Raw genomic sequence first — 13514 nt, 5'->3', positions numbered from 1 at the left:
TGGATATAGATACTTTTGTACCTGTTTCCTCCAGCATCTTCACAAGGTCATTTGCTGCTGTTCTGGGATTGATTTTCACTTTTTGAGCCAAAGTACGTTCATCTCTAGGAGACAGAATGCGTCTCCTTCCTGAGCGGTATGACGGCTGCGTGGTCCCATGGTGTTTGTACAGATGAATGTGGTACCTTCAGGCGTTTGGAAATTGCTCCCAAGGATGAACCAGACTTGTGGAGGTCTACCATTTTTTTCTGAGGTCTTGGCTGATTTCTTTTGATTTTTCCCATGATGTCAAGCAAAGAGGCACTGAGTTTGAAGGTAGGCCTTGAAATACATCCACAGGTAAATCTCCAATTGACTCAAATGATGTCAATTAGCCTATCAGAAGCTTCTAAAGCCATGACATTTTCTGGAATTTTCCAAGCTGTTTAAAGGCACAGTCAACTTAGTGTTTGTAAACTTCTGACCCACTGGGATTGTGATAGTGATTTATAAGTCAAATAATCTGTCTGTAAACAATTGTTGGAAAAATTACTTGTGTCATGCACAAAGTAGATGTCCTAACCGACTTGCCAAAACTATAGTTTGTTAACAAGAAATGTGTGGAGTGGTTGAAAAACGAGTTTTAATGACTCCAACCTAAGTGTATGTAAACTCCCCACTGTATATAACTAATATAGCGAGGTAGCTCGCGTAACTTTTTATATCATGGCTGAATTTGATCATGGTTTCCTGGTGTTTTTGATTCCTGGAGTCTGTATGTATGGGCCACAACAAGGCCATGTGCTATCGGTCCTGCTTTAAATGTACACGTTTGAGACTCTCTCCACTCCCCCCCCCCCTTCCTCTCCACTCCTCTGCCCCCCCTCCTCTCCACTCCTCTGCCCCCCCCTCTCCCCTCCCCCCCCAGCATTCCATGGACTTCTTGCTGTTTCAGTTTGGACTGTGTTCCTTCACATATGACCAGGCAGAGTCCAAGTGAGTGGGATTTCTCTCTCCGATTTAACATTTAACACGCGGTCAGTTTTTAACTGAGTTTACATCTGAGTAACATGGCGCTTCTCAGAGTGCTGATTTAGGATCAGTGTTTAGCCTTTCAGATTGTTCTGAATGAGACTCCATGTGGACCTGATCCTATATCGGCCCTCTTAAGCTTGACTCATAAGACCCGTGACCTGACTGAGAGTAGGAGTGCTGATTTAGGATCAGTGTTTAGCCTTTCAGATTGTTCTGAATGAGACTCCATATGGACCTGATCCTATATCGGCCCTTGACGCAATAGGACCCCTGACCTGACTCCAGATCAGTTGGTGATTTAGCCAACTTTTCTCTGCTGTGTTGTTACACTGTCATAACAAATGGGTTGTGTCTGAAATACTGATCTGGGACCTGCTGATATAGGCTGATATAGTGTTAAATAGAAAGTGTAAGTCAGCTATATGTGATCTCTATGCAGGCTATAGGAATGTTTAACCTAGCTGACCTGCTGTTCTTTCTCTCCTGGTGTTTTTGTCTCCACAGGTATGTCATCAAGACTTTTAATTTTTATATATTCCCAAAGCCGTTCAACAGAACCTCCCCAGACACCAAGTTCATCTGCCAGGTTAGGAAACCGTTGGTCTGTCTTATTTTATCCGGGTGGTACAAGCGTTTCTTATTGGTGCTTCGACAACCTGCATCGCTTGCTGTTTTTTTTTTTTTTTTAAGGCTGGGTTTCTGTACAGCACTTTGAGATATCAGCTGATGTAAGAAGGGCTATGTAAATACATGGGGAGTGACGACCTAAACCTGTCCAATCAAATCACGTTTCAGCCCGTTATGTAAATATATTTGATTTGATTGGACAGGTTTAGGTAGTCATTCCGCGTTTCAGCCCGTTATGTAAATACACGTGATTTAATTGGACAGGTTTAGGTCGTCACTTCACGTTTCAGTCCGTTATGTAAATACATTTGATTTGATTGGACAGGTTTAGGTCGTCACTCCGCGTTTCAGCCCGTTTGCTTCCTTTCCATCCCTGGAGAATAGGACCCATGTTGCCCCTGGTGGTGCTTTGGTAAATATGTCTGTTTGTTATTTCAGAGTTCCAGCATAGACTTCCTGGCCAGTCAGGGTTTTGACTTCAACAAAGTGTTCCGTCACGGTAGGTGGCATTCTGTCTGGTTGCCGTAGAAATCCCAACTAGGACAATAAATCGATTTGATGGATTGAAGCTACTCTAGCTAACCCCTCTGTTTTGGCTGCTCTAGGAATTCCAACTAGGTCAATAAAGATGACTAAGTGATTGATTTAAGCCAACCAACACTCCGCCATCTAACCCCGCCTCCTTTTCTGGTTGCCGTAGGGATCCCGTACCTGAACCAGGAAGAGGAAGTGCAGCTGCGGGAGCAGTATGAGGAGAGGCGGAGTCAGAGTAACGGATCAGGAAACCCCTCCTACATCTCCCCCAACCCAAACAAAGGCCCCGGCAGCGTCCCCGAGGAGCACAGGGAGTACATCGGACGGGTGGTGTACGTTTAAACCTGACTCCCATTTCTAGTTACAACTTCAGACTGTAGTTGCATGTGGTAAGAGAGATGACAGCCTGGTCCCAAATCGGCCCCTTTCCCTCCCTAGCCACCCTCTGACACTACTTCCTCCTACCGCCCCTTTCCCTCCCTAGCTACCCTCTGACACTAGTTCCTCCTACCGCCCCTTTCCCTCCCTAGCCACCCTCTGACACTAGTTCCTCCTACCACCCCTTTCCCTCCCTAGCCACCCTCTGACACTACTTCCTCCTACCGCCCCGTTCCCTCCCTAGCCATCCTCTGACACTAGTTCCTCCTCCCTAGCTACCCTCTGACCCCTTTCCTCCCTAGCCACCCTCTGACACTAGTTCCTCCTACCGCCCCTTTCCCTCCCTAGCCAGCCTCTGACACTAGTTCCTCCTACCGCCCCTTTCCCTCCCTAGCCACCCTCTGACACTAGTTCCTCCTACCGCCCCTTCCCTCCCTAGCCACCCTCTGACACTAGTTCCTCCTACCGCCCCTTCCCTCCCTAGCCACCCTCTGACACTAGTTCCTCCTAGCCACCCTCTGACACTAGTTCCTCCTACCGCCCCTTTCCCTCCCTAGCCCCCTCTGACACTAGTTCCACCCCCCTGCCACCCTCTGACACTAGTTCCTCCTACCGCCCCTTCCCTCCCTAGCCACCCTCTGACACTAGTTCCTCCTACCGCCCCCTTCCCTCCCTAGCCACCCTCTGACACTAGTTCCTCCTACCGCCCCCTTCCCTCCCTCCCTAGCCACCCTCGGACACTAGTTCCTCCTACCGCCCCCTTCCCTCCCTAGCCACCCTCTGACACTAGTTCCTCCTACCGCCACCCTCTGACACTAGTTCCTCCTACCGCCCCTTTCCCTCCCTCCCTAGCCACCCTCTGACACTAGTTCCTCCCGCCCCTTTCTCCCTAGCCACCCTCTGACACTAGTTCCTCCTACCGCCCCCTCCCTAGCCACCCTCTGACACTAGTTCCTCCTACCGCCCCCTCCCTCCCTAGCCACCCTCTGACACTAGTTCCTCCTACCGCCCCTTCCCTCCCTAGCCACCCTCTGACACTAGTTCCTCCCGCCCCTTTCCCTCCCTAGCCACCCTCTGACACTAGTTCCTCCCGCCCCTTTCCCTCCCTAGCCACCCTCGACACTAGTTCCTCCTACCGCCCCCTTCCCTCCCTAGCCACCCTCTGACACTAGTTCCTCCTACCGCCCCCTTCCCTCCCTAGCCACCCGCTGACACCAGTTGCTCCTTCATATAAGGCATGGTTTAAACTCCTCCAAACGGGTGTTACAGCCTCAGCGCGGAACCCGTCCTACGGTCCACGGTGAAGTCACATGGTACTGATTTATGTCTAGCGGAGCAGAAATCCATGGTAACAGTCCAGACACGACCATTCAGCTCCAGCCCAGAATGCATCTCTGTCGTCGTTTTGTTAAGTCTTCCTCCTGCCTCTTGTCCCTTGCAGAGAGAAGGTGGAATCTCTGTATACTACCTCAGAGAAGACTGTGGACCTGGAGCCCTGCACTGGGTAAAGAAGCGTGCGTGCGTGCGTGTGTGTGTGCGTGTGTGTGTGAAAGAGAGAAATGTGCATTTATGCAACACTTTAATTTCAGTCTCAAAGTGCTTTACCATGTTAACATGGCTCTCCTGATCCCCCCCCCCAGCAACATTTACCGGTGTTTTGTTTATTAAAAACCTCCATTCCCCCTGTTCTGTTCTCTGCTCCACTCCAGGTTTCAGAGGAAGCTGATCTACCAGACTCTCAACTCCAAGTAAGTACGTTCTGTCCTTCAAGAGCAGCAATGTTCTAGAACTCTGCAGATATGATTCAGTGTTCCATCCCGTGAACACAGGGAAATGAATGACATCTAGCTATTTCTAAAACAGACGAATAAGGGTTTATAACTGTAGTTTTAACGCTGCTTAGTGACAGTTCATGTTTATAATAAAATGTTAATATATTTCTAGTACTGAGTGTGTGTATTGTACAGAGGTGACATATCTTTATAGAAGGATAATGTTGATCTAATTTCCTATAGGTTCCCAAAGGGTCTTCATGTCGAGACCTTGGAGACAGAGAAGGTCAGTCTGCCAGCTAGATCAGAGGTTCTCAAACCTCTCCTCGGGGAGGAACCCCAGCCAGTCCATGTATTTGATCTATTCCAGAGCCCTACGGGTCTCCTGATCACGGCCGGTTGTGATACAGCCCGGGATCGAACCAGGTTCTGTAGTGACACCTCTAGCACTTTCGATGCAGTGCCTTAAACCGCTAGCACACCTGATTCAGCTAATCAAGACCTTTATATTAGGAATAAGGCTCCCGAATGGCGCAGCGATTTAAAGCACTACATTGAAGTGCTAGAGACGTCACTACAGACCCTGGTTCGATCCTGGGCTGTATCACAACAGGCCGTGATCAAGAGTCCCGTAGGGCAGCGCACAATTGGCCCAGCATCAACCGGGTTAGGGGAGGGGTAGGTCGTCATTGTAAAATAAGAATTAGTTCTTAACTGACTTGCCGAGTTAAATAAAACCATTAAGCTAGAGGATGTAATGAGTGATACCAGTTTCAACTTTAGTTTAGGGCTCCGTTTTAACTGTCTTTATACCTATGGATTTACTCAGGGATCTTCTACGTTAGTAATCAGGATTAATGAAATTATTTTATTTTCTCTGCAATATAACTGCTTAGAGTAACTTGTCTCCAGTCAGTGTGAGGTGTATGTTTGTTGACATTATAAACACATGTATGTTTTATTATAGATTTGATTTGATGAAATACTATCCTGCCGGTGTTCTAGTCTGACCCCCCCCCCCTGCCGGTGTTCTAGTCTGACCCCCCCCCCCCCTGCCGGTGTTCTAGTCTGACCCCCCCCCTGCCGGTGTTCTAGTCTGACCCCCCTGCCGGTGTTCTAGTCTGACCCCCCTGCCGGTGTTCTAGTCTGACCCCCCTGCCGGTGTTCTAGTCTGACCCCCCTGCCGGTGTTCTAGTCTGACCCCCTGCCGGTGTTCTAGTCTGACCCCCCCTGCCGGTGTTCTAGTCTGACCCCCCTGCCGGTTTCTCATCTCATCCAGATCTAGAAGGAATAACACAGTCTGACCCCCTCCGGTGTTCTGAGTGACCCCCCCCTGCCGGTGTTCTAGTCTCCGGTGTTCCTGACCCCCTGCCGGTGTTCTAGTCTGACCCCCCCCTGCCGGTTTTCTCATCTCATCCAGATCTAGAAGGAATAACACAATACTTAGAGTACAGAAATACTCTCCTGTAATGTGAGTGATGCTGTGGGATCGTCTCCAGTCAGTAGGTGTGAGTGATGCTGTGGGATTGTCTCCAGTCAGTAGGTGTGAGTGATGCTGTGGGATCGTCTCCAGTCAGTAGGTGTGAGTGATGCTGTGGTCAGTAGGTGTGAGTGATGCTGTGGGATTGTCTCCAGTCAGTAGGTGTGAGTGATGCTGTGGGATTGTCTCCAGTCAGTAGGTGTGAGTGATGCTGTGGGATTGTCTCCAGTCAGTAGGTGTGAGTGATGCTGTGGGATCGTCTCCAGTCAGTAGGTGTGAGTGATGCTGTGGGATTGTCTCCAGTCAGTAGGTGTGAGTGATGCTGTGGGATTGTCTCCAGTCAGTAGGTGTGAGTGATGCTGTGGGATTGTCTCCAGTCAGTAGGTGTGAGTGATGCTGTGGGATGTCTCCAGTCAGTAGGTGTGAGTGATGCTGTGGGATTGTCTCCAGTCAGTAGGTGTGAGTGATGCTGTGGGATTGTCTCCAGTCAGTATGTGTGTGTTGATGTACATTAATAGACGGGTGTATTATGTGATGACATAATGGGGTTTCAGAAAGAGCGATACATCCAGATCAGCAAGGTGGACGACGAGGAGAGGAAGAGGAGGGAACGGCAGAAACAGGAGAGAGAACAGGTGACGTTCCTTCTACCGTTTTTTCAAAAAAAAAAGAAGCAAACCCAACATTCCAGAACATTCCTCCCTGTGGTGTTCTAGATGGATAGTAGATAGCGGTCTAAACACAGAACTGTGGTGTTCTAGATGGAAGCAGTCTAAACACAGTAACTCCAGAATGACACGACCAGCTGAATTTTCTTCTACTGTATCAAAAAAGCAGACGATACATTTCTTCTTGAAATATTCCAAACCTTCAACCCCCCCTGAAGAAACACGATCAGGAGGCAACGTTTTGAATCTGGGAGATTACTTGTCCAATAAGAGACATTCCTTTGTAGTTACTTTGCAATGTTTTGCTACGTTTCCTACTGAACATGACCCTCGTCAATCCTTCCAGGAGGAGCTGAATGACGCTGTGGGATTCTCCAGGGTCATACACGCCATCTCCAAATCTGTGAGTTACCCTGACAACCTGGTATCAAATTGTTTAGTTTTAATCTATCTTTTACGTTACGATGTACCAGTATATGCCAACTGCCTTTGCAATCCACCACTGAAACTATAAGGAATATTGTAGTTGAGTGAGTTCTCCTTTATCTCTCTTTGGGCGCTATACCTTTAGGATGGGACTCATCTCTTTCCCCCCTCTCTCCAACCCAGGGAAAGTTGGTGGTTGGCCACAACATGCTGCTGGACGTCATGCACACCATCCATCAGTTCTACTGCCTACTGCCAGAGGTACAAAACACGCACCATTTATATATGAACACAGTGGTTTATTTATTTATTTTTAAAATTTCACCTTTATTTAACCAGGTAGGCCAGTTGAGAACAAGTTTTCATTTACATCTGACCTGACCAACATGAAGCAAAGCAGTGTGACAGAGTTACACATGGGATAAACAAGCATATAGTCAATGACACAATAGAAAAGTCTATATACAGTGTATGCAAATGAGGTAAGATAATGGAGTTAAGGCAGTAAATAAGCCGTAGTGGTGAAATAATTCAGATTTAGTAATTAAACACTGGAGTGGTAGATGTGCAAGTAGAGATACTGGGGGGCACAAAACGGATGGCACTGTGATAGACTGCATCCAATTTGTTGAGTAGCGTTTTGGAGGCTATTTTGTAAGTGACATCGCCGAAGTCGAGGATCGGTAGGATAGTCAGTTTTACGAGGGTATGTTTGGCAGCATGAGTGAAGGATGCTTTGTTGCGTAATAGGAAGCAGATTCTAGATTTCATTTTGTGAGTCTAGAAGGAGAGTTAACGGTTTAACCAGACACCTAGATATTTGTAGATGTTAGAACAGTCCAGAGTAGTGATGCTGGATGGGTGGGCAGATGCTGGTAGCGATCGGTTGAAGAGCATGCATTTAGTTTTACTTGCAGTTGGAGGCCACGGAAGCAGAGTTGTATGGCATTGAAGCTTGTCTGGAGGTTTGTTAAGTGTCCAAAGAAGGGCTAGAAGTATACAGAATGGTGTCGTCTGCGTAGAGGTGGATCAGAGACTCACCAGCAGCAAGAGCTACATCATTGATGTATACAGAGAAGAGAGTCGGCCCGAGAATTGAACCCTGTGGCACCCCCATAGAGACTGCCAGAGGTCCGGACAACAGGCCCTCCGATTTGACACACTGAACTCTATCAGAGAAGCAGTTGGTGAACCAGGCTAGACAATCATTTGAGAAACCAAGGCTGTTGATTCTGCCGATAAGAATGTTGTGATTGACAGAGTCGAAAGCCTTGGCCAGGTCAATGAATACGGCTGCACAGTAATGTCTGTTATCGATGGAGGTTATGATATCGTTTAGGACCTTGAGCGTGGCTGAGGTGCACCCATGACCAGCTCTGAAACCAGAATGCATAGCAGAGAAGGTACGGTGGGATTCGAAATGGTCGGTGAGCTGTTAAATTGGATTTCGATTACCTTAGAAAGTCAGGGTAGGATAGCTATAGGTCTGTAGCAGTTTGGGTCTAGTGTCTCCCCCTTTGAAGAGGGGGATTACCGCGGCAGCTTTTCAATCTTTGGGGATCTCAAACAATACGAAAGATGTTGAACAGGCTAGTAATAGGGGTTGTAACAATTTGGGCTGTAATTTTAGAAAGAGGGTCCAGATTGTCTAGTCCTGATTTGTAGTGGTCCAGATTGTCTAGTCCTGCTGATTTGTAGGGGTCCAGATGGTCTAGTCCTGCTGATTTGTAGGGGTCCAGATGGTCTAGTCCTGCTGATTTGTAGGGGTCCAGATGGTCTAGTCCTGCTGATTTGTAGGGGTCCAGATTGTCTAGTCCTGCTGATTTGTAGGGGTCCAGATGGTCTAGTCCTGCTGATTTGTAGGGGTCCAGATGGTCTAGTCCTGCTGATTTGTAGGGGTCCAGATGGTCTAGTCCTGCTGATTTGTAGGGGTCCAGATTGTCTAGTCCTGCTGATTTGTAGGGGTCCAGATTGTCTAGTCCTGCTGATTTGTAGGGGTCCAGATTGTCTAGTCCTGCTGATTTGTAGGGGTCCAGATTGTCTAGTCCTGCTGATTTGTAGGGGTCCAGATTGTCTAGTCCTGCTGATTTGTAGGGGTCCAGATTGTCTAGTCCTGCTGATTTGTAGGGGTCCAGATTGTCTAGTCCTGCTGATTTGTAGGGGTCCAGATGGTCTAGTCCTGCTGTCTATTTGATTTGTAGGGGTCCAGATTGTCTAGTCCTGCTGATTTGTAGGGGTCCAGATTGTCTAGTCCTGCTGATTTGTAGGGGTCCAGATTGTCTAGTCCTGCTGATTTGTAGGGGTCCAGATTGTCTAGTCCTGATTTGTAGGGGTCCAGATTGTCTAGTCCTGCTGATTTGTAGGGGTGTCTATGCTGATTTGTAGGGGTCCAGATTGTCCTGCTGATTTGTCCAGATGCTAGTCCTGCTGATTTGTAGGGGTCCAGATTGTCTAGTCCTGCTGATTTGTCCTGCTGATTTGTAGGGGTCCAGATTGTCTAGTCCTGCTGATTTGTAGGGGTCCAGATTGTCTAGTCCTGCTGATTTGTAGGGGTCCAGATTGTCTAGTCCTGCTGATTTGTAGGGGTCCAGATTGTCTAGTCCTGCTGATTTGTAGGGGTCCAGATTGTCTAGTCCTGCTGATTTGTAGGGGTCTAGTCCAGATTTGGTCTAGTCCTGCTGATTTGTAGGGGTCCAGATTGTCAGATCCAGATGTCTAGTCCTGCTGATTTGTAGGGGTCCAGATTGTCTAGTCCTGCTGATTTGTAGGGGTCCAGATTGTCTAGTCCTGCTGATTTGTAGGGGTCCAGATTGTCTAGTCCTGCTGATTTTGTAGGGGTCCAGATTTTGCAACTCTTTCAGATCATCGGCTATCTGGATGTCTATCTGGATGTGGGTGAAGGAGAAATGGAGACTTGGGAAAATTGCTGTGGGGGGTGCAGGGCTGTTGACCAGGGTAGGAGTGGCCAGGTGGAAAGCATGGCCAGCTGTAGAAAAATGCTTATTGAAATTCTCAATTATCGCAGATTTATCGGTGGAGACAATGTTTCCTAGCCTCAGTGCAGTGGGCAGCTGGGAGGTGGTGCTCTTATTCTCCATACTGACGGAATGAGGTCGGAAACAGTGGTTTAGAGGAACCCTGTTTATTTTCTATTTGACAGTCTTTTCTTTCTTCCCCACAGGACCTGAATGACTTTAAAGAAGTCACTCAGTGTGTCTTCCCCAGGTAAATACATTCTGCTGTGTCAGGGTTTGTGGGGTCTTCCCCGGGTGAGGACATACTACTACTATATCTCTATGGGCCGTTCTGGCTCCGACAAGGCTTACCACTACTTTGACCTAACCTCTCAGGGAGTCAGTCTATTTATCTGGTGCGCTGTTAATCTAGAAACCTCTCCAGTAGCCCAAAGGTTGGATTGGGGGACCAGCAGCTGGAAGAGCTGGCGACACACATGGGAATGAACTGGCAGCTGGAAGGCTGCTGCTCTGATCCCATGTACCATCTCCTGCCGTTGTGCAAGGCCCTTAACCCACCACGTTTTTCACCCAGGAGCTCTGCTCTGTGTCTGACCCGGCGCCCCTCCCCCTCAACGCGCCGCCCCTCCCCCTCAACGTGCCGCCCCTCCCCCTCGACGCGCCGCCCCTCCCCCTCGAACGCGCGCCTCCCCCTCAACGCGCCGCCCCTCCTCCCCCGCCCCTCCCCAATGCGCCGCCCCTCCCCCTCAACGCGTGTATATCTGGTGCTGTTGGTAAAGACAGATGTTCCTCTCTAACCAACGGACCAAGTATCTTCTCTGTTTCCTCAGGCTGTTGGACACCAAGCTCATGGCCACTACGCAACCTTTCAAGGTAATACTATTTCAGGTATTTAGATGTCAGGTTAAAGGATGTCATAGCCTCCCGGGTGGTGCAGTGGTTCAGGGCCACCAGAGACTCCGGGTTCGCGCCCAGGCTCTGTAGCGACCGGGAGGTCCGTGGGTCGACGAACAATTGGCCTAGCGTCGTCCGGGTTAGGGAGGGTTTGGCCGGTAGGGATATCCTTGTCTCATCGCGCACCAGGGACTCCTGTGGCAGGCCGGGAACAGTGCACGCTAACCAAGGTTGCCAGGTGCACGGTGTTTCCTACGACACATTGGTGTGGCTGGCTTCCGGGTTGGATGCGCGCTGTGTTAAGAAGCAGTGCGGCTTGGTTGGGTTGTGTATCGGAGGACGCATGACTTTCAACCTTCGTCTCTCCCGAGCCCGTACGGGAGTTGTAGCGATGAGACAAGATAGTAGCTACTAAAAACAATTGGATACCACGAAATTGGGGAGGAAAAAGGGGGTAAAAGTCAACAACAACAAAAAGGATGTCATGAAACCCCCTGTGGAAGTCTGAAGAATATTCATTGTGCCTTTGTTATTATGACCCTTCTAGGAGTTGATCAACATCACGTCTCTAGCAGAGCTGCAGAAACAGCTGAAAGAGAGCCCCTTCAAATCTCCTAAAGTTGGTAAGAGAACACGACGACGACGCCACGTTTAAGGAACAGGAAGTTATGTCAGAAGCTAATCTAACAAAATAAACTACATCACATGAACTAAATCATATAGCTTTGAACATAATAGAAATGGTGGTACATTTTGTGTACAAACTTCTAACTTACTCAACCTTCTATTGTCTATAGTCGAGGACAAGATTCTACAGCAGTGGTTCTCTGGAAATGCAAATGCGCTACGCTAAATGCTAATAGTATTAGTTAAAACTCAAACGTTCATTAAAATACACATGCAGGGTATTGAATTAAAGCTACACTCGTTGTGAATCGAGGCAACAAGTCAGATTTTTAAAATGCTTTTCAGCGAAAGCATGAGAAGCTATTATCTGATAGCATGTAACACCCCAAAAGACCCGCAGGGTTCTCAACCAGGGGTACTAGGAGCCCCTGGCGGTACTAGACCTATCCACATGGGGTGCTTGAGAAGACTCCTAATACCATAGGCTTACTGTTAAAATGCAAGAGGGAGTACTTCGGGTGTACTCCGGACAGAGGAAATTATACTTGGTATTTTAACCGAGGTTGAACCATTTTGATCTGTAGGACCTGTGTAGATACTGTGATGCAGTGGTATTCAGTCTGGGAAGTGACCCCCAGGGCAACTGCAGTGGTATTCAGTCTGGGAAGTGACCCCCAGGGCAACTGCAGTGGTATTCAGTCTGGGAAGTGACCCCCAGGGCAACTGCAGTGGTATTCAGTCTGGGAAGTGACCCCAGGGCAACTGCAGTGGTATTCAGTCTGGGAAGTGACCCCAGGGCAACTGCAGTGGTATTCAGTCTGGGAAGTGACCCTGCAGGGCAACTGCAGTGGTATTCAGTCTGGGAAGTGACCCCAGGGCAACTGCACTGACTCTGGGAAGTGACCCCAGGGCAACTGCAGTGGTATTCAGTCTGGGAAGTGACCCCCAGGGCAACTGCACTGGTATTCAGTCTGGGAAGTGACCCTCAGGGCAACTGCACTGGTATTCAGTCTGGGAAGTGACCCCCAGGGCAACTGCACTGGTATTCAGTCTGGGAAGTGACCCCCAGGGCAACTGCAGTGGTATTCAGTCTGGGAAGTGACCCCAGGCACTGGTATTCAGTCTGGGAAGTGACCCCCCCAGGGCAACTGCACTGGTATTCAGTCTGGGAAGTGACCCCCAGGGCAACCCCAGGGCAACTGCACTGGTATTCAGTCTGGGAAGTGACCCCAGGGCAACTGCACTGGTATTCAGTCTGGGAAGTGACCCCAGGGCAACTGCAGTGGTATTCAGTCTGGGAAGTGACCCCAGGGCAACTGCAGTGGTATTCAGTCTGGGAAGTGACCCCAGGGCAACTGCACTGGTATTCAGTCTGGGAAGTGACCCCAGGGCAGTCTGGGACTGCACTGGTATTCAGTCTGGGAAGTGACCCCCAGGGCAACTGCACTGGTATTCAGTCTGGGAAGTGACCCCCAGGGCAACTGCAGTGGTATTCAGTCTGGGAAGTGACCCCAGGGCAACTGCAGTGGTATTCAGTCTGGGAAGTGACCCCAACTGCAGGGCAACTGCAGTGGTATTCAGTCTGGGAAGTGACCCCCAGGGCAACTGCAGTGGTATTCAGTCTGGGAAGTGACCCCCCCCAGGGCAACTGCACTGGTATTCAGTCTGGGAAGTGACCCCCAGGGCAACTGCAGTGGTATTCAGTCTGGGAAGTGACCCCAGGGCAACTGCAGTGGTATTCAGTCTGGGAAGTGACCCCAGGGCAACTGCAGTGGTATTCAGTCTGGGAAGTGACCCCAGGGCAACTGCAGTGGTATTCAGTCTGGGAAGTGACCCCCAGGGCAACTGCACTGGTGGGGAAGTGACCCCCATTCAGTCTGGAAGTACAGTGATGACTATAAAAATCTAAGTTTTTATAAGTCATCCTGATTTTCAGGGGAAGTGACCCCAACTGCAGTGGTATTCAGTCTGGGAAGTGACCCCCAGGGCAACTGCAGTGGTATTCAGTCTGGGAAGTGACCCCCAGGGCAACTGCAGTGGTATTCAGTCTGGGAAGTGACCCCCAGGGCAACTGCAGTGGTATTCAGTCTGGGAAGTGACCCCCAGGGCAACTGCACTG

The 13514-nt window shown here is 49.3% G+C and overlaps 1 protein-coding gene across 1 annotated transcript in view; it reads left to right on the top strand.

Moving 5' to 3' along the window:
- Positions 1 to 13514, top strand: part of parn (poly(A)-specific ribonuclease (deadenylation nuclease)) — a 30497-nt gene that overhangs the window by 1858 nt on the left and 15125 nt on the right. Inside the window, exons 4-16 of the mRNA XM_065002184.1 lie at positions 908 to 975; positions 1519 to 1600; positions 2080 to 2140; positions 2342 to 2507; positions 3995 to 4057; positions 4263 to 4301; positions 4569 to 4611; positions 6360 to 6440; positions 6820 to 6876; positions 7083 to 7160; positions 10081 to 10124; positions 10705 to 10747; positions 11316 to 11391. Coding sequence (XP_064858256.1) covers positions 908 to 975; positions 1519 to 1600; positions 2080 to 2140; positions 2342 to 2507; positions 3995 to 4057; positions 4263 to 4301; positions 4569 to 4611; positions 6360 to 6440; positions 6820 to 6876; positions 7083 to 7160; positions 10081 to 10124; positions 10705 to 10747; positions 11316 to 11391 — 901 coding nt within the window. The remainder of the gene's footprint in view (positions 1 to 907; positions 976 to 1518; positions 1601 to 2079; positions 2141 to 2341; positions 2508 to 3994; positions 4058 to 4262; positions 4302 to 4568; positions 4612 to 6359; positions 6441 to 6819; positions 6877 to 7082; positions 7161 to 10080; positions 10125 to 10704; positions 10748 to 11315; positions 11392 to 13514) is intronic.

This window comes from Oncorhynchus nerka, linkage group LG15 (assembly GCF_034236695.1).
Source record: "Oncorhynchus nerka isolate Pitt River linkage group LG15, Oner_Uvic_2.0, whole genome shotgun sequence".
NCBI lineage: Eukaryota > Metazoa > Chordata > Actinopteri > Salmoniformes > Salmonidae > Oncorhynchus > Oncorhynchus nerka.
Note: the sequence above shows the minus strand (reverse complement) of the source record. Positions and strands in the feature narration are given on the sequence as shown.